Source organism: Vigna unguiculata, chromosome 3 (assembly GCF_037176805.1).
Source record: "Vigna unguiculata cultivar grain cowpea cultivar isolate G323 ecotype 2 chromosome 3, ASM3717680v1, whole genome shotgun sequence".
Classification (NCBI taxonomy): domain Eukaryota; kingdom Viridiplantae; phylum Streptophyta; class Magnoliopsida; order Fabales; family Fabaceae; genus Vigna; species Vigna unguiculata.
In genome coordinates, this window is record NC_140794.1 from 67,540,377 (window position 1) to 67,565,386 (window position 25,010).

Sequence of the window (25,010 nt, forward strand, 5' to 3'; positions counted from 1 at the left end):
TGGATATTTATAGGTATTTGTCAGTATTTAAAATAGATACCTGACGAATAAACAGATGGGTAGTGGATGATTTTTTTTATAGATCAAATTTATACTCTATCCGTACCCGACCGAACTCGTTACTATCTTAATACCACTGCTACGGTCTCACATTCGTATCGTCACTGCTTCTTTGTCACCACTTGTTTCCCTGCGACTTCAACATATTGGTTTTGCTCTTGTGCGTTCCATTCTAGATAAGTTTTTTTTTTTAAATATGATTAAGGTTTATTATTTATAAAATTAGATAATTATTTAACACGAATTTTCAGCTTTGTGTTCTTGCTCTAATATTAGGGGGTTTTCTTTTCACTTTGTGTTCTTGCTCACGTCTTGCTCTATAAGATGACTTTTCTACTTCGAATGAAAAACCAACACCAACTGTCAGGTACGTTTCAAATGAAACCTCCTTTATTTCTTCATTCTCTCGTACCGAAAACAAACTCTTATTCTGCAACTCAATTTCCATTTTCTTTGGTATTTAATTATTTTCTTTTAGTCCTTTTATAAATCAAATGCATTACCTTTGTTTATAATATAATGAATTGCTCATTGAAAAATGAATACGTATATCAAAAAATTTATAATTGTGACTTTCGTAAAAATAATCATTAAAATAAAAAGAAAATCACTTTTAAGAATAGTTCTATAAAGAACCATTATCATATATTTTTGTTATAATTTGTTTTTTCATATTTAACGATCGATAGGACTAAACTGTTGTAATTTTTAATATTTTAACGATGAATTGTCGTCGTATTGTCCAAACTTTTAACAACGGTTATATTTATGACGATTCTAAAATTGTTCTTGAGGTTCGTTTTAACAACTGTTGAAAGCCCCATAGTAGTGTAGGGCTCTGACATGCTTTATTTTGAACGCATTACATATTTTATGATTAATGGTTGATTAGAAGCGCTAGCAAACAAATAAACTCAATCATGTTAAGAAAGAAGCCAACCTAACATAAACTCAACCCAGAAAATATGAAGTTCATTGTTGATATGATGGTATGATTTTCATCTCTCTCAGCTTCTCCACCCAAAATCTGATGCTCTTAAAGGTATCCACATGCCCAAAAAATCCATATTCTCTACTCTTGTTCATGCTGCACACATGTTGAAACTTAAAACGTAGCACCGCTTGGAGTGCTCCATAGCAGGTTATTTCCTCCAACACGGTGTTGTGAAGCTCGTATTTCTCCGCTATCTCCTTCCAAACGCTACCCTTATCACGCATCACTTCCACCACATCAAACCTTTGCGTTTCGTCAAAAGGCACAAACTCCACATTGAAAAGTTCACAGAGCAACTTCCAGATGCTCTTCCACGTGAAAACGTCACCGTTTGTGCAATTGAATGCCTCATTTTTAGCCTCAGGGGTAACGGCAGCCCACACGTGCTGCTGGGCCAACACTCCGGCGTCCGTCATGTCACAGAAATGCTCCCACGTGTACTTCGTTCCCGGATACCGAAACGCCAATCCTAAGTGGCGACAAATTACGGCGTAGGTTGCTAACGTGAGCAGCGTGTTGTGAACACTCCTGGACGACGCGCCTATTATAAGAGAGGAGCGGTGCATTGAGTACGTCAACGACGGCGCGTAGGATGCCACGAGATCTTCGAGCGCGTAGTAGAAGTTGGGATAAGGGAGCCGCGCCATGTTCTCGCGAAAGGGCGGGTCGTGGGAGATGAGTTGGGTGGAATGGACCGGATCGAAAATTGGGCCCATGTATTGTTTGGTGCCGGTTTGGACCGTCACATGGGCGAGCTTTGAAGAGGCGCAAGATTTGAGGGCGCTGAGAACGTTGAGGAGCATGGTTTTGTTGATTCTAATGTTGACTTCTTCCTCTGCACGAATCTGAAAAGTAATCCAGAACAGGTGCGTGACTTCACTCGCAATGGGGGAAAGCTTGGCGCGCGTGTCGGAAGAGTCGACGGCGTCAAAGGTGATGAAGTGGTCGACGGTGGAAGGAGGGAACCAACTGGGCGGTGGCCTGCGGGCGGCGCCGTAAACTTTCCATGGGCCTCCGGGACAATTGGGCTGCTTGAGGGCTTGGGCTAGACTCAGCCCGGCCATTCCTGTAACACCAGCTACTAGGGCCACAAAAGCTTGGGACTCCATTACAACTGTTCTCCACACCAGGAAGAAATAACTGAGAGTGTGTGGTGTGTATTGAACGGTTGTCTTGAATTTAAAGAACCAGATTGGGTTGTAACATGAATAATGTTCTTTTTTCTTCTTTTGGAATGTTATTCCTAAATTTATCCAAAATAACAACAACAAAGATGGAACAAATTTGACGTTAACTTGGTCTATGCGGTATTATGATTAAACTGTGAAAGATTTTGGCCGAAATAGTGAGATAACTTTGTGCAAGGTGTCGGTGTAGCTGAAAATTGGATAGATGTTGGATGAATGAAAAGGGAAATGATTTTCTGGAAAGCATAACAATTTTTTGATAAAGTTCAAATAGAGTAATTTTTTATTTTGTTTATTTATGGAAGTTATAAAAGTAAAGTAATAAAATTTTAAGGTCTTTTTATAAAAAATAATTGTTTGTCAATTGTCAAACAAATTTTTTTCGAATTATCATCTTATGAAAATCACCTTTTCTGAATAAGTGTGTCACACCTGCTTTTTAATATAGAAAAAAGCTATTTGAGACTCATCTAAAAAATGCATTCATTTCACACTGTAATAATATAATAATACATACTATAAATTTTAAATTAAAAAATAATACAAATATAATTAAAATATTATTATTTTAAAGTGTTAAATGAGTGTTTTTTTTTCATCAGTCTATGTATCACCACTCTTTAATAAAAGATATTCAATTCAATAAGTTTGTATTAGAAATAATCGTAGGAAGAATTGATAGAATAATAATATATTTCCGGTCGATTGTAAAGTTTTAAAAAATAAGAAAAATAAAAATAGTTTTTTTATCAATTAAAATCATTTTTACTCATAAAAAGTGTTTAGGAACAACTTATTTCGACATTATATATATATATATATATATATATATATATATATATATATATATATTCAGACTCTTCTGCTCGATTGTAAAGTTTTAAAAAATAAGAAAAATGAAAATAGGTTTTTTTATCAATTAAAATCATGTTTAATTTATAAAATGTGTTTAGGAACAACTTATTTCAACATATAAATTAATTCTTGAACAAACATTAACCTTTGTTTGTTTTTGACTGAATTTGATAGAGCGTGAATAAATATATATGGAAGATATAATGAAAATCGTTGTTTGTTTTAAGAAACGAAAAGATAAAATTAAAGAAATTAAAGAAAAAAGAGAAAATTTAAAAATAAATTGAAAAATATGATAAATAATTTTTTTAATTAAAGTGATATCTAAATTTTGTTTTAACAAAATCATAATTTTACTCTTGTCATTAAAATTAATATAAAATAAAATTTAATTACTTAAAATTAATTTAAAATAAAATCTAGTTAATTAAATTTTAAATAATAATAAATTATTATTATTATTACAAAATTATACAAGATAAATGTATTCACAATTCACATAAATTTTCGTATTTTATAAAGGACATGCAGCTGTAATTATCTGGAAACAAACACACCAATGCTTATATTCATGCATTGGCCTTTGTTTTGATTTATCCTTAGAAGTGGCTAAGCATTTACCAAACACCTGCCTACTTACTATTTTAATGCCGATATTTGTAATGTAACTTTCATTAATGGAATGACTTATTGATAGCCACGTGGGTGGGTCAGGAATAGTTAGGGATGGAATAGTATAAAACTTAAATATTTTGTTCTCTAGTTATATTTATAATACTGCTTTAATAATATATAATGCATTTAATAAAATTTATATTATTATATTGAATTTTTAATGATAATTCAGTAACAATAACTACTATATTTATCATATTTTATCATATTGTTTTATTTATATTTAAAAATAATCAAGTTTATTAGATAAAAAAAAACTAGAGAATATTAAAAATATTTGTGTTTACTAGGGTTATTTTTTTTCACTCCACTTTTTAGTGAAAATTAAAATTAGTTTTATCTTCAAAATTTTAGCTCAATTTAGTTACTTAATTTTTTAAATACGTGAATTTAGTTATTTCAATCCAATTTTGTTAAGTTTGTTTGAGTTGTTTATACCGTTTGACACATTTTGGTTTCAACGTTAGCTAAAAAACTATCACGAAATGCAATTGAAATATCAATTAAACTTAACAAAATTTGGTTAAAAAGACTAAATCCGCATATTGTTTAAAGTTTAGAGACTAAATTGAGCCAAAGTTTCGAAAATAAACTACTTCTAATCTGTATAAATAAATGACCAAAAACATAATTAACCCTTATTCTCATTTATCTTGTTTTTAACTTTTTTATTGATTTTATTTCACTAGATTCTTTTTAATTCTTATTTGTTTTTAGGCTTAAATATCTTTTTTGTCCTCATTTTCGTAATGTTTACTGCGGATGATCCTCATTTCTACCAAATGTTTAAAATGGTCCTCATTTTCGTAGTGTTTGTTGCGGATGATCCTCATTTTTACCTAATGTTTAAAATGGTCCTCATTTTCACAATTCGTGTTTAATTTAGTCATTTTATGTGACATCGTTTAAATCAGTAACGGAACATTGTACAAGTGATACTGTTTTGTATTACATTGTACTGGGGTCTGGGGTGTATTACGTGTATTGTACAGGTGTAGTAATTACATATTTGGGAATAAATAGGTGAGTTAGGGTTTTGAAAATGAATTGTTGGGCAGTTGGTCAGTTGCTGCAATTTTCTTCCTCCATTCCCAATTTGTGTTGTTGCAATTTTGTTCTTCCTGCAATCCCATGTCACGGTCCAATCTTCTTCTTTTACCTCTAGTTGTAATCGTTAGAGGTAACAGTGTTGTAGCAATTCGTACAATGTTGGTGGTTTAATGATAAATAGGGATGGCAACGGGGCGGGGCGGGGACGGGTTTCGCTATCCCATACCCATCCCCGCATAAAAAATTCATCCCCATCCCCATACCCAAACCCAACGGGTATCAAACTTTTTTCCCATCCCCATCCCCACCGGGTAACGGGTATAATCTCGTACCCATACCCGTACCCGTGTTCTAACTACTTCAATATTAATTTTTATAAAAGAAAAAAAATTACGGTAAAGAAAACATAATATTATGAAATATTCAATATTAGGAGGATTTTCTTCGATGTCAAATACCTTAAAATAAATTATAATTGTTTACATTTTATATTAGAATACCAAATAAAATTTCATGTGAACCAAAACATTTGTTAAATTTGCAAACTACAACATTGATGAACTTAGTTGATAAAATTAAAAAATATTTCAAAAAAATATAAAAGGAAAACAAATATTTAAATTAAAATATATTTTAAATGTTTGTTTACTTCAATTTTTTTAAATTCTAATGAATATCTTTTTTATACACTAATAAAAGTTATAATATATCACTTGATCAAAATTACACAAAGAATAAATAATAAACATAATAATAAAAGGAAAACAAATATTCAAATTAAAATATATTTTAAATGTTTGTTTACTTCAATTTTTTAAATTATAATGAATCTCTTTTTTATACACTAATAAAAGTTATAATACATCACTTGATCAAAATGACACAAAGAACAAATAATAAACATAATAATAAAATTTTGACATAGATTTTGTATCTTTTGAACTTCAATATATGTTGGATAGTGACAAAAAAATATTCATAGCAATTACATTAAATTTTTATATTGTAGTAAATAAAAGTTATTTATACAATTAAAGTGGAAAAAATTACAGTATGATTAATAGTGAGTTATAAAATAACAAATAATTAGACAGAATATATCGAAATATTATTCTACATGATGAAAATAAACAATAAATAAAAATATTAAAAGACTAACAAATGTAGAAATAATTTGAGAGACTATCGAAAGAAATCGCACAAATGAAATCAAATGTATAATTAAGGTATGATAAAATGAAAAATACCTTACAGAACTAATTATTAAATTATGTTTGAAGTGGTTAAAATTAAATAGAAATATCATTAGTGACCAAAAAATTTGTCATTAAATTACATATAAATTAGTAATTAAATTGGTCACTAAATCAAGTACAGATTCGATCATTGAATCGGTCACTAATTTAGTCATTGATTCAAACAATAAATCAACTACTACCACCAATGACGAAAAATAGTGACTGATATGGGTTACTGACTAAATCAGTCACCATTTCATGTTTTTCTTGTAATGAATTATCATATACTATTCCTAAATATCATTATATATATATATATATATATATATATATATATATATATATATATATAATTTTAACCACTTCAAACAGAATTTAAAGTGAAAAAATTACATTATGATTAATAATGAGTTATAAAATAAAAAATAATTAGATAGAATATATCGAAATATTATTCTACATGATGAAAATAAAAAAAAATAAATAAAAATATTAAAAAACTAACAAATGTGTGTTTTAGAAATAATTTGAGAGACTATCGAAAAAAATCACACAAAGGAAATCAAATGTATAACTAAGGTATGATAAGACGAAAAATATCTTAGAGAATTAAGAAAACTTTTCAAATATTAACATATAATTAATGGTTGAAAAATAACGAAAATTATTTTAATGAAACAAAAGAGTTCTTCAAATTAAACAAAAATTAATAATAATAATAAGTAAAGAATTTTTTTTATATTATCTTAAATTGAGAGTATAAATATTCTCATGTGAAAGAAAAATTTATAATAAATAAAAATATTAAAAAATAATATAAATATTCAAATGTGAGGCATAATTTTTTTTTTAATTAACATACATCATTTTAACATAATTACATAAAGGTTATGATAAGATAAAAAATATATTGGAGATGAGAATGAGTTTCATGACAAATGAAATAATTAAAAGAAATAAAAAATAGAAAAAAAAATATATATATATATATAGGGGTTACTTGATTAATTGTGAATATTTTAATAATTTAAACGAGAATGGAGATATGGCGGGGACGGGTATTATGGCGGGTATATGTACATCCCCATACCCATCCCCATACCCAACTGAAAAAGTCGGGGATTCCCCATACCCATACCCATACCCAGTCAATGCGGGGATTCCCCGTCAAAACGGAGACGGGTTCGGGCAATACCCACGGGGACGGGTTTATTTGCCATCTCTAGATAAACCCTAGCTCACCTATTTATGCCCAAATATCTAATTACTACACATGTACAATACACGTAATATACCCCAATACAATGTAATACAAATAGTGCCACCTGTACAATATTCCGTTACTGATTTAAACGGCGTCACAGAAAAGAACTAAATTAAACACGAATTGCGAAAATGATGACCATTTAAAATATTTGGTAAAAATGAGGACCATCCGCAACAAAAATTACGAAAGTGATGATGAAAAAAATATTTAAGCCTTGTTTTTACTTCTTTCATGTTTTCTTATTTATCATTTTTATCAATAAAGTGTTTTGGTTATTAATAAGATGAAAATTAAAATTAATTTTAATTATTTTATGTAATGTATTATTCTTTGTTTAAAATATTTATTTATTGGGTGGTTTTAATTTATTGTCAACTAAAAATTCTTGTGATATGTATTTTTTATTTTTATTTATCAAATATTAAAGTCTCTTATTAATTTTAATTTTAATTTATACAAATTAAAAACAATAACTCTGACTGTTAGTATATTGTGAAATTTAATTGAAGTTTCTATTGTCATTGCAAATAAAAATTAGATCTTGTTCTTAATATCGTTAAGATAACCTGAATTTATTTTGTCCAACAAAAGCTCATAGTCAACAAATTTGCTTTTCACCAATTGCATCCATTCTTCAATTACTTTTGCGCCTTGCAGGTTTCCAAAATTTTCAATTTTAAAAACCCTAGTTAGGTTGATTCCCCCAACCGGAAGAGATTATCTACGACCCAATTGTTTCTACAAGAGGTAATGCTTTTTTATTCTTTTTAAACTCGTTAAAGCTTTATTTACCTTTTGCTGGTGATAAAAAAGTTTAACAAAATCATGAGAGAGTGTTTGCATGAATTATATTTTATTATTATTAGGTAATTATATGTATGTAATTACGTATGAATATGATTTGTGATTCGTACGTAATTTTTTATATATATAAAAGTATATTTAATTATGTAAATATTTTTGAATTTTAAATTAATTAATTAATGTTTTTAATTTAATAAATTAAATGATATTATATATATGTTAAAGTTATGAAATGATTAATGGAAGGAGGGAACAAACTGGGCGGTCCGTACATTTTCCATGGGCCTCAGGGACAATTGGATGCTTCAGGGCTTGGGCTAGACAGCCCAATGACACCAACTAGCAGTGCTACATTAGCTTGTGGTCCATTACACCCTCGAAAGCCTGAACAACGTGAATCGAAGGATGAACAGAGACAAAATGTCATTTGATGAAGCATTATTTGACACGATATTTGCATGCACCAACCCAAGTGTTACCATTGTATACACATGATCCTTTTACCACTGTTTTTATTTTATAATTTTTATATTCTTTTTCCAATAAAACTTTTACACTTTCTCTCCTTCTTTTAAATAAATCTGAATTAAACAGAATTTACTAAAAACTACTAAACTTGATAATGATTATTTATTATAATTTGAGAAGTCTAATAATATGGGTTATCAATTTTCATTTTTTTTTACATTTTAAAAATACAATTCGTTAATTAAAGGTTGATAACAAATTGATTTTAATATTTTTAAAATTTGAAATTTAACCGAATCAACACAATTAGGATTAGGTTTAATAGTTTCGGATAAATTGATGCAATTACACTAGAATATAAAAAACTATTTAAACAATACATAATTTTGCATTAAATAAAATAAACACCAAGTTTATCACTGATTGTTGCCTTTCATAAACTAATAAAAAACTATATGATTATATTCTAAAAATAAAAATATTAAAAGAATATATTACAAATTTAAATCAATCATTAGATTCAATTGATTTAATTCAGATTAAATTTACTAAAACTAAAACTTTAATTGTATGTTTAGACGTGGAAATTTCAAAAAAGTAATTCAGTAAATTTAAAATCATTTGAGTAGTTTGGATGAAAATATTAAAAAAAAAATTTAAAAATTTTAGTAAATATTTCAAATAACTAAATTATTAAAATCTAAAATTCAATGAAACAAGAGAAAATGAAAATTTCACATCTACTAATTTTTTACAGATTTCAAAAGTTTAATTTTAAAATTTAATATTTTGAGATGAAATTTTATTTTAGAAGAAAAATTCAATTACTTTATTTAAACAAGAAAATAAGTATAAAATATTTTAATTGGCCTATACTTAAATAAAACATTTTAAAAAATTAATTGGTAAATCAATCTAATTAGTTTAAATTCTGAAGTTGATCCAAACCAATAAGATATTAAACTATTTAATATTTTTAATTATCTTAGATAATCTGTTTTAGTGGATTTGATAGATTGCTAAAGTTAAATAACTCAGTTTACTAATACTTACAAATATTTATTACTCATCAATTTAAATTACAGAAAATAAATATTTGTCCTATACTACATAACTTAAAATACTAGTTAAATACATAAACAAGTATAAAAGATGTAAATACATATATATATATATATATATATATATATATTAATATATTAATTTCATTTTATGATATGAAAGTATATATTTTATGAGTTTTAGTTTTTAAAAATGTTATCCAAACTGCACAAGTTACTGCCATGGTTGTTTTTCTTTTATCTCAAGCAAACGGATCGAATACATCATAAAATATAGAAGAATTGTTGTGTTTGTTACCACCTCATTATGTCGTGTAACGTTGGGACCTAAAAGATCTTAAACCAGAAGAGTAGTCGAACCCAGTCCTTCTCTCTTGTTGGAAACTCACTTTAATCTAACGACTTGACTCACACGATACGCGCTCTTTGCTCCTTCCTTCGTCTTCCTTCGTTCTTTCTGAACCGTGCACGAGAGAGAGGGTTTGATTCATCCCTCGCAAGAAGCGTGTGGCACTGGCATTCCTTGTCGGAGAAGATGACCTTCGACTTAGATTCCATCGCTCGCAAAATCGACGTTGATAATCGCATTCCCCTCCGCTATTACTATCGGATTGCCGATAGCCTCCTCAAGCAGGTGAATCGCTCCTTCTATTAAATGCTTTTCGTTCGTCCTTCATTGCATTAGGGCTTTGCAAGATTATCGTCGCCGGAACTTTCTCCTACCGCAATAGGATCCTTTCGTTGTTTCTAGAAACTCTCCATCACCGTTTCGCTACCTACAATTAACGAATTCATGTGCGAAGGAGAATCTTCAGACCTCGCGGCACCTCGTGTTTCTGACCGTGTGTCAAATTCTTGCTATTTAGGATCAGTTTAACAGGCTTGTTTATAGCCCTAGTTATCAATCAATGATACATTACTCAATTAAGATGTGTTTATGTGACCAGAACTTGTTCATCTTGTAGCTTGTCTCATCAAACTGGTATAAAATCGATATAAAATTATAGAGCAAAAAATGAATAATGACAAATGAAGGTGAGTATGTTGCGTGAGTGCTTGTGCTTTGTTTGGTGCCCTAGTACACAATCTCGAAACTGTTTGGGAATAACTGTGGTTTGCTAACTTCATTATCCTACCCTGCACTAGAACTAGTTCTGAGTTTTGTGTGGAAGTAGAACAGTTTAAACTTTGTTGTATATACGTTGCCACTGTCGTGATTACTGAATTTTTTTCTGTCTACAGGCAAGTATCTACAGGGAGGAGAATAATGTAGTTGACTTGTACATCATACTCGTTAGATTTTTAAGGTAAAACATGGAAGTTTCATGGATTCTCATTACGGTGGACTTGTTAGATTGCAGTTAATTTGAGTTAACATTTTTTCCCTCACTGTTCCTATTTTTGATGATCTTTTTTCAAGTTTGGTTTCTGAAACTATACCATATCATCGAGATTATCATGCTTCGCCTCCCAATGAAAGAGCAGCTTATAAGAAGGTGAGAAATGGCCATGCCACATTTTAGGGTATATGTGTGGGTGTTTGTTTTAGTTTTTTATTCGTATATTTGATTTTTGGTCCTGTTATTCTTGTCTATCATTTTTCCATTACAGAAATCACGACCTGTATTGGATGAGCTTGAATCTTTGAAGCCTGAGTTTAAACGCCGGGTGGAAAAATTAAAAGACTTGCATGTAAAAGCTCCATTGCCCGAGGAAAATGGCTTCAATAAGGCTTTGCAGAGTTCTGTAAATTCATCTTTGGAGTGGCCAGTTGTCAATAAAAGTAATAACTTGAGCGTGGATTTTAAACAGGTGAGGACTCAGATAATATTTTAGTATAAATATCAGGATACCGAAAATTCTCAATCTATTTGTATCGTTGCCATGGTATCTCAACTAGCTACAACACCAAATGCTTTAAAAATTTTGTTTTAGAATTTTCTTATTGATTACTTGTCCCATTTTTTAATTTTTTTTTTTTTTTGCGTTAATGTGTTTTTGATTTCTGTTCAGATTGTTTATTGATGTCATTTTTTTCCCCAACATATTTGCAGCCTTCTGGAGTCGGTTCACACTCTTCATGGAATTACAATAGTATGTCATCATCAGATTCAAGGCCTATTGATAAGCAGTTCCAGAAACTGTAAGTTTTTCTACCTATTCATATTCTATTATTTTGATATTTCTACAATTTACACTTGGTTTACTAATAGTATCAAATCAATTATATGAGTGAGTGCTTTTGGGCTTCTTTTTGAATTTTGAATTAAGATTGCTCTTCTTTTTTCTTTCTTTGTGCTTCCATTTTTTGCCTGCAATTGATTTTTCTTTTGTGCATTTATACGTATAAGTGGGTTTAATATTGCCAGGCTAAATAGCACACTCCTTTCTGTCTGCCTCTCCCCATTCCCACTAAGCTTCCATTTATGTCTGCAATTGATTTTTCTTTTGTGCATTTATATGTAGAATTTTATAAATGGATGTAATATTACAGGATTAAAAGCTGACACTCCTTCCTGTCTACTTCTCCCCATTCCCACCCAAAAAAAAGAGTAAAGAATAAGCATACAAGATAAAGAATAAGAGTGTTTTGTTTTAACTATTTTTTCATGTTATAGGTTGGCAGAAGATATTATGTTTACTGCTTCCATATCTGACTGGACCAAATTCAAATGATTTATTCGTATGTTCTGATTGGTTAAATGCTATTTCACTTGTGCGATTTTCATTCAGCACACTTATGTTTTTCAGTGAGATATACGTTTCTTATTATCCTTGTGATTTGAGGAGCTTCTTGAACATTTTCAAGATATTTCAAAAGAAAGAAGGATGTCATATTGAAAGAAGAATTGTGATTATTATTCTTTTGATTGCGCAGATCTCTTAGTCTACCTGCTCCAAATAAGGAGACTTTGTCCAGACACTCATTTTTAGGACCAAATGGCCTTAGGGGGCAATGGCTTGGTCCTAGTGCAGAAATAAAGGTATAATTGAAGTGTGACTGTCCTTGTGCTGTCTTAACATGGATTATCTCTCATATTTGTTGAAATATAGGGTTTTAGATATTGATGGGGCAAACAACAGAATAGATATTGAATACTCTGTAAGATGTTGTGATGGTATGTATACAAAGCATGTCTGCTTTAAGTCTAATCCTTATTTAAATGAGGAAATAAATCGTGATATATAAGGAAACATTAGGAATCAATCTAAGGAGATAATCTAAGATACAATAATGATACTATGATATATTTTTCATATATTCTGTCAATATTGATATTGGACATGTGCAGGTTCAATATCCAAGCAGTGATCTCACACACGTGAATGATTCAAGGTTTGACATTCGTATCCTAATTTGAAATCGAGTTCCATGTCCTTTTTGTTTCATGTTCGTGATTTTTTGCTGTTCAAATTGCATAATTTTCATGTTTTTACTATTTATTATTGGTGCTTTTGTTGTCAATCTCAGTCAATTATTCTTTTAAAACTGTGTTATTTTCCCTTTTTTTAATGTTTTTCTCATTGCGAGTTTGTGGTGGCATCTGACTGAAAAATGCTGAAATTTGAATGCCAAATATTGTTCTCAGGCGTGCTGTGTTTAGGTTTGTAACTCTAAAATATAAAACATCCCACACACTTACTGTTTTTTGTTATTCACACTGATAGCCTGAATCAGACTGGGCTGTATGACATTCTGGCAATTAAAGATAGCGATCAAGGACCAGTTACATCCACCATGGACTCAGTTCTCTCCTTGGATGATGGAAGATGGTCGCGACCTTCTGTTGAGTATGGTTCTTCTGTTGTAACTGAATCAAGGGAGGACCCCTTACAATCGCTCAACATCAAGCAACCTTTGCCACCTCCTGTTCTTGCGCAGGTGCACCCAGAATGTGCCCATATTCCTCCTTCAAAAGTTGCAGATCCAAGACCGGGACCAGCTAAATCTTCTCATGATTCTGGACTTGGTCCAACAACATATCAACACCTACACATTGTAAGCCTTTTTTAGTTTTGTAGTTGAATTGTGTGACTTATATCTTGGATTTTGTTGGTCATTTTATCATGACTTCTTATTTGTGTGAGCTTTGGCTCTTGAGTTCTTATACTCTTTGAAAGTTATAACACCTTAAGTCTATGTTGCAGCCTGTCAAAATGATGGAAGATTTTTTGAGATTAGCTTCGCAGAACACACGGAAGAACTTAGAGACATGTGGTGTTCTTGCAGGATCCTTGGTAAGAGATATTGTTATTCTGTGTGCTTCCAAGTTTCAGAAAATCTCTTGGATGATGATTTTAACAGTTTTTGTAATTGCAATTTGAATGTCTCTAGAAAAACAGGGTATTCCATATCACGACACTTATAATCCCAAAGCAGGAATCAACCTCAGACTCGGTAAGTTGATGTCATGTTTCCTTTTTTTAATTTATTTTACAAGCTATTATACTCCGTCCATTGTAATTCCATGGGTAAAAAGCTTAACTTTTTTCATTCATCTTACTCCAGCTATATCCTGACAGACAAAATATAACATTAATATTGCTGTGAGGTTGTGTTGCACAGATGTGGTGATTTGTGAATCTGCATGATTGGTAACTATTTGTATCTGAGATAATTTCGTAATATTAAGTTGAAAAGCTGCTTCAACCAACATTTGAGTTGAAAAGCTGCTTGAACCTCCAATGTTTCTGTAAATTAGAATTATTAGCACTTATTTAAAGAACAAACAGCCGGTTCTTCAGTCAATTTTAGTGAGTTACCTTTGACTTTTAATGATTGTGGTAGAGATCCCTTGGTGTTGCTGAGTTGTACGTGAAGAATGATAGGAAGAAAGTCTGTGGTTATTATATGGGCTGGATAGGAAACACTAAAGCTAATAACCTGCATATCATAGCAGACTGCCTACATAGCAGAAAAAAGGATGAGAAGGGTATAAGGTTGGTTGAGTTGGGCTAAATGCAAGGAGAAAGTAAGCTTGGCATAATTTGATTGATGAATTGGGCCTCAGGGCAGTGAGGAAGCAAACACTGTTTTACGGTGTTTCCATTACATATTTTATGTTTGAGAGAGTGAATGCGTGGTTGTAATGTGTGTGATTGGGGTTTGTCAATTTTCATATGTAATACCTGGGTTTCTATGAGATTGTAAAATGAGATACTGATTGTATTCATTACAAATGAAAAGGTATAACTCATTTCCACTCTATATAAATGAGTAAACTCCAAATGTCATTTCAGTGCCCGAGATTTTAAAAATCCTTCATTAGTATCTGACTTTTGAAAACATCGTTTACTTTTAGTCTTTTTTGGTGCAAAATGACACTGGAAAATAAAGTAGAAGACTATGTTTAATTACTCTTTTGCAAGCTGAAGGGCTGACAGTTTATATTAAAAAAAATTTATAAAATGTCTAACTTGTGCAATCTTGAGAATCAATTTAAGATTTCTATATATTAATATATGTAGCACATTATCAAGTATTCGTTCTATTTTGTAGAAACAAAGAACTGTTGTTTTCACAGTTAAGTTTTTCTTGTACTGTCTGATTTTTATTCAGCATCTAATTGAATTTTAATATCCAGTGTTCAACTTTGAACGAAGAAGAAATATTTGAAGTTCAAGACAGCTTATCACTCTTTCCTTTAGGTTGGATACATGTAAGTGCCCCATTACTCCCGGTTGTTGCTTATTCATTCTTTTAGTTATATCCATGAGTAAATATTTTTCTACCCTGGATGGCGACAGCAAAAAACTTGATGTGAAGCATTGATTTTTCTGATTTTGTATCTCCAGAATTCAAGGCTTCTGATTTCAAGTGAAAGTAGTTGCCAAAGAAATTTTTGTTGCTGTCATGCTTAGAGTAGTAAGGATAAGAATTATTCATCAATTCTGATAGAGACTTGGAATTAAATTGGTTACACTAAAATGATAAGTAATTTACTTTATTCAGTAATTTCAATATGATTAATATTACACAGATGAAAAAAAAGTCCAGAATTTTGGCAGTTTGTGGGGGGCTGTTTGATAAATTAAAGTGGTGGGAGTAAGGACCTCGTGAAAGAGTTAGCAGGCAGGCCAATTGCTAAATCATTTTTTTAACGCTTCTGGCAAAATAATTCTGCCTGTTACATTTTTTCTTTAAGGAAAGCAGAAAAACATAATGCACTTGGTGCCGCAGATGAGTAGTGGTAAGAATTAAAGGATGAAATTCATCCTTTGCATTCTCTTTACCTGCTGGGACTTTGATTGATGTAAGATATTTAAAAGTAAAAGAAAAAAATAGTCAAAACTGTATCTTACTTTTTGGTTCTTGGCAAAGATTTTTCTTTCTTTTTTGTTGTAGTTGCTACACCCTCTCAAATCTTTTATCTTTATTATAAAGATGACCTTAAGGTATTAACTGATGTTTTGACGAGTACGGTAATAATATTAATATGATTGAAGATAGCAAGCCTTCTATATTAGTGTCCTTCTGTAGCTCTTACCTTTTGTTTTTCTTTAACTCACTTTAAGTTTACAAACTTTAAGTTTCGGTATTTATCTTATTTCTTTCGACTTTTCAGACACATCCATCACAAACTTGTTTCATGTCTTCTGTGGATCTACACACTCATTACTCATACCAGGTAATAGATGCAACTGTAATTTCAATTTCCTGTTTTTTCACATATTAAGATGTTTAAGCAGTTGTTATATTATAGCCCTCTATGTTTGACTACGGGGCTTAGACAAGAAACGGTGGCCGTAATGCTAGATAGTTGAGTTCTTGTGATGATGTTAGTGTAATTTTTAAAAGATGCAAGAGATTTGATGATGTCATGCATTTTAACCTATTTTGCATGAGATTTAGGGTATAATGTATGAAGGAAAAAGGCCTAATAACTTGGATTATTTTAGTAAAGCCACCGGAGTACAAGCTTTATTTTCTCAATTTAATAGAAGAATTTGCAAGAGATTTGATGATGTCATGCACTTTAACCTGATTTGCATGAGAAATTAGGGTAAAATGTATGAAGGAAAAAGGCCTAATAACTCGGATTACTTTAGTAAAGCCACTGGAGTACTAGCTTTATTTTCTCAATTAAATAGAATAATTTGGAACAATCAGCAAATGTACATATATTTCCTTCTAATTGTACCTCGCTGTATATTTGTGGCTTTGTTTCAGATCATGTTACCAGAGGCAATTGCTATTGTCATGGCCCCTACAGATACGACTAGGTAAGTTTTACCAGCAATTGTGTATTTTTGTCTATCATCAGATTAAACTAGGAAGCAATTGTGTATTTTGTCATTATCATTGCCAGATTAAACAAGGAAATATATGCATAATAACCCTGATCAGATTCGGAGTGTTGACCGTTATTTTACATAACTTTTTCCAAAAAACATGTTTAAATCCAATCACATGATCTTACATTGGAATAGGGAATGATTTACTCATTTGCTTGTGATTGATGGAGTAAAGATCAACTGAATATGCATGAGTTGAATGAATGAGTTCTTTTTCTTATCATTTTTACTCAATTCATAGATCATCAATGATGTGCATTTTTACTGGTCTAACCTTTGCCCTAAAAAAACGATAGGGTTATTTAGATGAATCCACGGAAAATATAATTATCTCATAGGGTTGCTTCTACCCAAGTTTTCCCCTCCCCCAAGTCCCAGTCTTGTAGCTGAACCATTGCCTTTGGTTCTACTGTTTTTTGATAAATATTTTGCCTTCGTAATAACATGTCTTTGGCATGTATTGACTAACCGATACCTGCTTATTGATATTTTGGTACTATAAGCTCTACCTTAGAAACTATCTGCAGGGGTTTTACCTTTGAAATGGAATGGAAATGATAAGTCTAATGCTGTATTTCAATATGGACATAATATTATAAGCTAGTTTATTTGAGAAGAGATGATTTTGATTTTGATTTATTTTGGCACTGCAGTCCACATGGCATATTTCATCTATCTGATCCAGGTGGTGTTTCTGTAATTCGTAACTGTCAACAACGTGGATTTCATCCCCACGAAGAGCCTTCGGATGGAAGTCCAATATATGAGCATTGCTCTCATGTCTATATGAACGCTAACATGGGGTTCGATGTTGTTGACCTTCGAGACCGATGAGTGTCTGTAGACAGGTTTCAACAATGATGATTTACTGCATCTTTTCTATCAGATCGCAATGGTATAGGTGGATGGATTCTTTTGTATTTATGAATTGAGAAGAGAATTATTAATCGCCATTCCCTCGATTTTGTATTATATCTGTGAAGCGGTGAAAAGGTAGTTGTGTATATGTTACTTTATACCAGGTGAAGGAAATTAGAAATGTAACTAAATTAATTCCCCATATATGACATTTCTCAAAGTCTTCAATACAAAACATATACAATAGTTGTTGGCCTTTTCACTTTGGTACTACCATTAAAAATAGAACATTAAATTGTAATTTCTGTTTTAAACTTCATATTTAATTATAACTTTCACAATATTATTTCATTTTAGTAAAAGTTCAGGTGAGGTTTGTGATTTATTTACTTTTATAATTTTCTCTCTTCAAATTTAACTCAATAAAGGGAAGGGGTATTTATTATTGATTTCAGGATAAATAGTTGGTTTAAAAGAATTAGTATTGTTATGTTTTGTTTATAGTATAATAAGAAACAGAAAATTACAGTTCTATATTTATTTATTTTTTTAAATTTTGTTAATGGTTAAGTTAATGGAACACATATTTTATGTTCATTAATTCTCACATGTGTTTATTAGATAAAAATTATTGTTAATATGCAATTATAGTTTTTCTTATTGTTTTGTAAATTTAAAATTGTCTTTTTTAAATATTAATATATATTAATATTTTTACTTTAATAATTATTATAAAACATATCTTCAATTATATCAATTACTTTAATAACAAAATTCAAACAAATTTAATATAGTTAAATTTATTGTACTAAGATTGAAATTTGTTTTATTTTATTAAAAATAAAGCGTGTTAATATTTATTGTACTATTTTTCATTTTAATTAAATCACTTTATAAAATTAATTATTTGAACATTCAAATAATATTTTTTAGCTCTTTATTTGCCCACTTTGGATAATATAATTTATTTTTAGGTATAGACTATCGTTTGTTATAGACATAGGACAAGTAACAAAAAGTAATAATTTTAAATTTTTTAGTTAAAAATTGTAGAGGGGTAAACAAAAATTAGGTTTAATTACATTTTCCCATTAAATTTGGGGCTATTTTAATTTTGATTACCCAAGTTTAGAAAAGTTCTTTTGGTCCCTTAAAATAAAAAATAAAAAAACTATAATCTTAATTTCTAAACATTAAATTTCAGGAGTGCTTATATATAAATCATATATATTCTTTCAAATTTTGAGGAACTTAAGAACCTTATAAATTTAGAAAAATTAAAACTAAAATTACTTTGAATTTCAGGACTAAAAACTGAGTTAGACCTAAGACTTACAAGTTTTCATAACAAACTATAGAAATTTCCTTATACTCTGTAACTTCGGAAGTAATGTCAAGAAAGGTGAAAGAGTTATCAACACTTTTCCTCCAATTCGATTTTTTTTTTCATATATACATAAGAATCATCAAATTCTTGTCTAATTCTTGTCTGTGTTTAGGGAACTCAATTACTTTAAAATTGTTTCAAGTTTTTATTTGTAGAACAGTCATAATTCATTCGGTTTCACAATCCTCGACTAAGATTTCAGCAGATGGAAGATATTTTACTGATGATCATGATAGAAGTATATTTATAGCATCAAATGATACCATTTTTAAATGAAAAAAGATCTACTTGTAATATTTTTTAACAAGACAATTCCACCCCATTACTATAATTTTTACACTGTAACACTAGTAAATATAAAACCATGAGGAAGGGGCATGCACACACACACACAGCAACTACTACAATTCAATGGGAAAGAAAATGCTAAAAATGAAATGTGACACAGCCAAAAAAACCACAACCATCGATTGAGGTGTGCTGTTACAGTTGCAGGATTTCAGCAACGAATTCATCAACCAAAGAATCAAATATTTGGTCTTCAACCACTGCACCAAGTTGAAAAGTATCAACCTCAAAATCTAGCCATTGTCCATATTGAATGCTCATGTCCCTATCTACCAGTTCATCCACCATTGAGTCCCTCATATCTCTCCAACTTGAAATTTCCTTCCACACTTCCTTTGCCAACCATTCATTTCTTCTCACCATTGCAACCCCTTTTGCCCACACTTTGTAACCCCCACCAACATAACGTCTGCATCTCAAGTTCAAACACTCACTCACACAATCAAATATAACTTTCCTTCTTATTCTGCACTCACCACCATCACTCTCAAACCTTCCCCTTCGGTTTTCCAACTGGTTGAACAGATGAGGGTTCACAATCTCACGAGCTCTGCCAAGAGAAAAGTCCATGTACATCAACTCCACATTACACAATATATCATTTACATACTCTAACTCCCATGTGCAATTTGATTCTCCAATCTTCATTTGGGAAAATCTACTTGATTGTTTCCTTAGCATGGTCCAACCTGATGCTGAATCAAACAAGTCTGTATAGCCACTTCCTGAGCCCACAACTTGCTTCCTGAAAGTAGATACTGTCAGTAGTGATCACGGCCATGTATGTAGCTTTTAGTTTTCAAAATTGTTTTTTGAAAATACAAATCAAATGTTCTGACTCATTAAATGACTAATTTCAGAAGAAACAATATATTGTCTCATGATGCCACTTTTACCTCCTTTTTTGGTCTTCTGAACTGGAAGCACTTGCACTGAATGGAGATTCACAGCTTTCAGTAGAAAAAGAAGGGTCAAGAACGGATATTGGACTCGGCTGTCCTGAATTGAATAACCCTGCTTCCATAGGATTGATCTCACACTCTTCCATCTTATCTAGCTGTAAAATATGTTGAGTTGATTAACATTCAATGTTTATCATAAGGAATATTATGCCTCCAAACAAAGTTAGGCTGATTTTACAATACAATGCTATTGATTCTTTCAATTGTCTTGTGTTACATTTTACTACAACACCCCAAATTCAGTTCCACATTAACTGCATAAAAGATAGTCATTAATCTTCAAATTTAACCATAAAGTAAGCAAGCCTAACTTCTCATAGTGTGGAAATTTAACTAGAGTCCTGCCATTATGTATTCATGCTAGAAAAAGGATAATAACAACAAATGCTAAAATATTCTCACATACCCGAAGCCTATGCTGGGATGATAATTCTGGAAGATAGGAGCGGTTACTGATCATGTCTTGATCTTTCTTCTGTTGCAACCCTGGAAAGAGGTTAACTGAATTAAGGGTGGGAACCAGATCTTTGGATTTTGGTGCAGTGCTGGAAGGTGACCTTGCTTTGAGAGAGTCATCACAAGAGTTCCCAATTCCATATGTTAACTCCCTCAACTTCTGATCCAAAAGAATACCTAAGGCATCACCACCAACTGCACTGTATCCTGCATTATCAGTTTCAGTATCAACCAACACTCTTCTAATATGCTGATCCAAGGAATTTAGGCCAGGTGTCTCAAAACCAGAATTGCTTCTTGTCAAGGGCATGGTAAATGTGAAGGAAACTACATCCATGTCTTTCTTTTTTACTTCTTCAGCCTCACCTTGGTATTTATTACTAACTACATTAGACTGCACAGGCTTCTGCGATTTGTCGATGAATAAATTATCAACAACCCTATCATTCCAGTCCCTGTCTGTAGACCTCTTTTTCCTTGGAAAATTGTTTGTACGAGTATACAAGACCTCCTTTTCACTGTCTGTCACACTCGTTGATGATTTTTTGGGCCCAGCTTTAGATTTTGCAGCAGATTTATTACTAGAGCTTCTATGTCGTCCACCAGAAGAATCCCCAGTCACAACTTTTCTACCTTGTGAATTGGAAACCAATTGCTTTGATGGTGGTTTGTCTTTATCCATTGGACAATTCTGTTTCTGATTATTCTGCCTGAGAACACCAGAAGCATCTTGACCAGAGGATTTCATGTGCAAACTTTTTTGAACATTAGCCTTCAGAGGCTTCTGGGAGTTTTTAGTGTCACATTGCTCTCTCTGCTCCACTAAACTTTTTCCACTACTAGAACTCAAGCCTTCCCTTCTTTGAACATTCACTTTTGCTTGGATTGCAAGTGAAATAGACTTCCCTTTATTTTTTGAATAACAATCTTCTTCTACTTGTGTAGAAGATCTGATAGGTGCATCCACAAGTCCATTCCAACTTTTGTTCAAAGATTGTCCTTTTAGATATTTGGCATCATTAGACTCAGTCAACCTATGAGAAGTTTCAAAAAGCCTACTAGTTCTAAGAGAGGTTTCTCTTTTTCCTTTCGGATCTCTAACTCTAGAGGTCTCTGAAGATGAACTAATTAGTTGTCCCTTTTGTGAAGCCTCCACTTTTTCTTTAAGGTCTCTAACCCTCAATGAACTAATTAGTTTTTCCTTTTGTGAAGCCTCTACCAGAGGTGCTTTAGCCTTTGTAGCAGCTTGGCGTCCAGGTTCAATAATTCTTGCTGCAGCTTCCATGATGTATGTAGCATTATTTGATGGAACAAAACCAGGATTCTTAATTGGGGACAAAAGTTTATGGTGTGTAAGGGGAATAGATTTAGCTGATTTGGGAGGCATTACTTCTGTTTGAAACTTTTCAATTGGCTTGCTACGGGTCTGTAGAGGCTTTGCCTCCATGAAATTCCTAGAAGTTCCCTCAGCTTTTTCAACCAACTTTCCAGAATATAGAATCTGATGATCATGAAGATGATTGAGATTTTTCCTCCAGTACTGCACATCTTGAATGCATTGGCTATCAAAATATGGATCAGAAAAACTGGAAGATGGCAATGAATCCAATCCCATAAGCCTAGCAACTACACCAGGGGCCCTTGTTCCACATACTTCAGAATCTATAACAGATGTAGCACAGCTATGATCACCACTATCTCTAATACTTCCCCCTATTCCAATTTCACCATCTTCGTCCACCTGAAATTATTAAACAATTAACCGCTAAAGTTTCATTATATTACACATAAAATAATATTTTGGAGCACAGTTTATAGTGATACCAGATAGGGAAGCATCGTTGCCAAGTTGCCATCAACTTTTCTTCTTTGTTTCAAGGACTCTGCCAATAGTGAAGAAAAAAGAGACCAAAAGCAAAACACAATCAATTATAGATCGATGAATTTTTATACAAGAACGACAAGAGACACAAACACTCATCAAATTTTGAGGTACCCGGCGTGGTTGAAAATAATTTCTTCCGTGATTTTGAGGTCCAGTCAAACATGTGGAAAAAGCCACCTTCATCTTTTGCTCCTTCTTTCTGAACTCTCATTTCCAAAGCAGAATTTAATAAACCTTCAAGCTAAATGATGAAACAAAAAGAAAGGTGAATGCTGTTAGTTGAGCAAGAAACATAATCTATAATCCACCAAAATTTAAGATGAGTTTCGAAGTAGATGGAATGCAAAGGGGTGCAATAAAAAGAGGAGATCGTTTATTCAATTGTTTGAGTAGCAATATAAACAATTAAAAAAGAGGTATTCAAGAAAAAACTACATTCCTTGAGGTTCCATTCCATTCCATCCTAGAAATTCAATGATCCAAACAATGACAGCTACTACTACTTCATTCTTTATCTTTCCATAAATCCAAACGTAGAATGACTTACTAGGAAAGCATGATTCGATCTCAATAGCAACTACTTCATTCTTTATCTTTCCATAAATCCAAACGTAGAATGACTTACTAGGAAAGCATGATTCGATCTCAATAGCAACACACAATTGAATCAATCGATTATTAACTAATGCAATCCAAAGCAAATCATTACATTAAAAACAAAACGACCAAAATTTCAGATGATCATCTCTAAGTTTCTTTCGAAGGTAAAGCAACAGGACACAATTGGATCAAATCTCTTTGATCATCGTGTTACTAGAGTCAAAAACCATGATTTTTTACTTCTCATTCAATAGAATCTCACACTGTTCCAAACTCGATACAACTGATCACGTAGAATAACCGAGAAATCCTATACTGAATTTGAGCTAAAATCAAGTACAAACATATTATTCTTAATGGGAAAAAAAATCTAGTATGAATGGAGAAAAAATAAACGCTTTTCACTGACCATAAATATCTAAGAAAAACTCACATCTTTTAATCATCCATAGTGGAAAAAGGGAAACATCTGCTTATATACAAGCATTACTTATCTATGATGTGATGTTGTAACCTCTAAAACTCTCATCAATTACAATCACAGCAACAAATAGATACCCCCACAAAGCCAAATTGAGGCCATTGAACAACCCAGAAGTGAAACGAAAGAAAACAGCACAACTGATACATATGACATGTGCATCCATCAAAAGCCGGTAAAAGATGAGGACATGAACCCATCAAAGGAAACGAAGAAAAGCGCAAACTTTACAGTGACATTAGAGTAAGAGCCTACCTTGAGAAGGCGAGATGAATCAACAAAGCATTGCGGTGACTACAACACTGTGAAGGTGTTTGAATTGGCATACATGGGAAATGGGTAAATGCATCAAATTTGAGGTGAACTGAAGAAGGAAGTGCCAGCTCCAGTGAGATCGTGCAGTTCAACGTTCTAGTGGTAAAGGGAAACAGAAATTAAATGCTTTTTATTTTCAAAGAAATTTTTTGTTTGAAAAAAAGAGGCCTTTTTGCCATTATTGAATGTGAGAAAATGGGAAACTTTCTAACGTCTCTCTGCGAGCGATGACATTTCAAATTCCTAACTCGGAAACATGGTCCGTTGTTTGACTCACTGCCACGTGTACAACATCGTTTTGTGTCTCTTTCAAATTAGGTCACCCTAATTTATTTTTTAAAAAATATACAATATGATTGGAATATCAAAATATATAAAACATTGTTGGAATATATATAAAATATGATTAGAGACTTAGATTGAGATACAACATCGTTTTCTTTCAACTTTAATTTTTGTAATAACATTTATTAAGTTAGATTCTTCTTTTAAAATACTTCATTTTCGGATATGACATGTATAAAGTTACTTTTGAAAGAGTTAAAACTCTATTTTAAAATGAATTATAGATATTTACACGAGTAGAATATTATTATATAAAGCACTTATTACATATGTTTAATCAATAATAGTTCAAAAACATAGTAAAATTATTACAACATTAAACGGCTATTTACTTTATTTCCATAAATTAAAATTAAATAAATGCATAAACATTCTCAATAATTTCTTCTCTTTTAACGTGCATTTCACACACAATATT

General features: G+C 31.5%; 2 protein-coding genes and 1 pseudogene across 3 annotated transcripts; 1 reads left to right on the plus strand and 2 right to left on the minus strand.

The window, feature by feature from the left end:
- Positions 1-958: 958 nt before the first annotated feature.
- On the minus strand, positions 959-2,299 carry LOC114177238 (3-oxo-Delta(4,5)-steroid 5-beta-reductase pseudogene; annotated as a pseudogene).
- Positions 2,300-9,952: 7,653 nt separating this feature from the next.
- Positions 9,953-18,132, plus strand: AMSH3 (associated molecule with the SH3 domain of STAM 3). 2 transcript variants are annotated; one of them, XM_028064854.2, is made up of 14 exons: positions 9,956-10,293; positions 10,902-10,966; positions 11,080-11,155; positions 11,271-11,471; positions 11,714-11,802; positions 12,538-12,643; positions 12,953-12,996; positions 13,329-13,659; positions 13,809-13,898; positions 13,996-14,058; positions 15,245-15,319; positions 16,226-16,288; positions 16,831-16,883; positions 17,609-18,132. In XM_028064854.2, exons 1-14 carry the CDS (start codon positions 10,195-10,197, stop codon positions 17,787-17,789), a joined length of 1,536 nt encoding a protein of 511 aa, XP_027920655.1. In that variant the 5' UTR covers positions 9,956-10,194; the 3' UTR covers positions 17,790-18,132. The 2 variants fall into 2 exon arrangements, with proteins under 2 accessions (XP_027920656.1, XP_027920655.1); XM_028064855.2 differs by lacking the exons at positions 16,226-16,288; positions 16,831-16,883; positions 17,609-18,132 and having other exon boundaries at positions 9,953-10,293; positions 14,449-15,319.
- A 1,333-nt stretch (positions 18,133-19,465) lies between these two features.
- Positions 19,466-24,368, minus strand: LOC114176197 (uncharacterized). The gene is made up of 6 exons (XM_028061153.2): positions 24,188-24,368; positions 22,963-23,092; positions 22,791-22,849; positions 20,917-22,707; positions 20,445-20,605; positions 19,466-20,293 (listed from the first exon to the last, which is right to left on the minus strand). The coding sequence occupies exons 2-6, from the start codon at positions 23,060-23,062 to the stop codon at positions 19,684-19,686; spliced, it is 2,721 nt and encodes a 906-aa protein (XP_027916954.1). The 5' UTR covers positions 23,063-23,092; positions 24,188-24,368; the 3' UTR covers positions 19,466-19,683.
- Positions 24,369-25,010: the final 642 nt, after the last annotated feature.

Excerpts from the sequence above, each read along its gene's own strand:
- AMSH3 (XM_028064854.2), top strand. The coding sequence starts at position 10,195 with ATGACCTTCGACTTAGATTCCATCGCTCGCAAAATCGACGTTGATAAT. Across the intron at positions 12,644-12,952 it reads GTCCTAGTGCAGAAATAAAG|GTTCAATATCCAAGCAGTGA; the intron begins GTATAATTGAAG and ends GGACATGTGCAG. Across the intron at positions 16,884-17,608 it reads GCCCCTACAGATACGACTAG|TCCACATGGCATATTTCATC; the intron begins GTAAGTTTTACC and ends TTGGCACTGCAG.
- LOC114176197 (XM_028061153.2), bottom strand. The coding sequence starts at position 23,062 with ATGAGAGTTCAGAAAGAAGGAGCAAAAGATGAAGGTGGCTTTTTCCAC. Across the intron at positions 22,708-22,790 it reads CAACGATGCTTCCCTATCTG|GTGGACGAAGATGGTGAAAT; the intron begins GTATCACTATAA and ends TAATAATTTCAG. Across the intron at positions 20,606-20,916 it reads CATCCCAGCATAGGCTTCGG|CTAGATAAGATGGAAGAGTG; the intron begins GTATGTGAGAAT and ends CATATTTTACAG.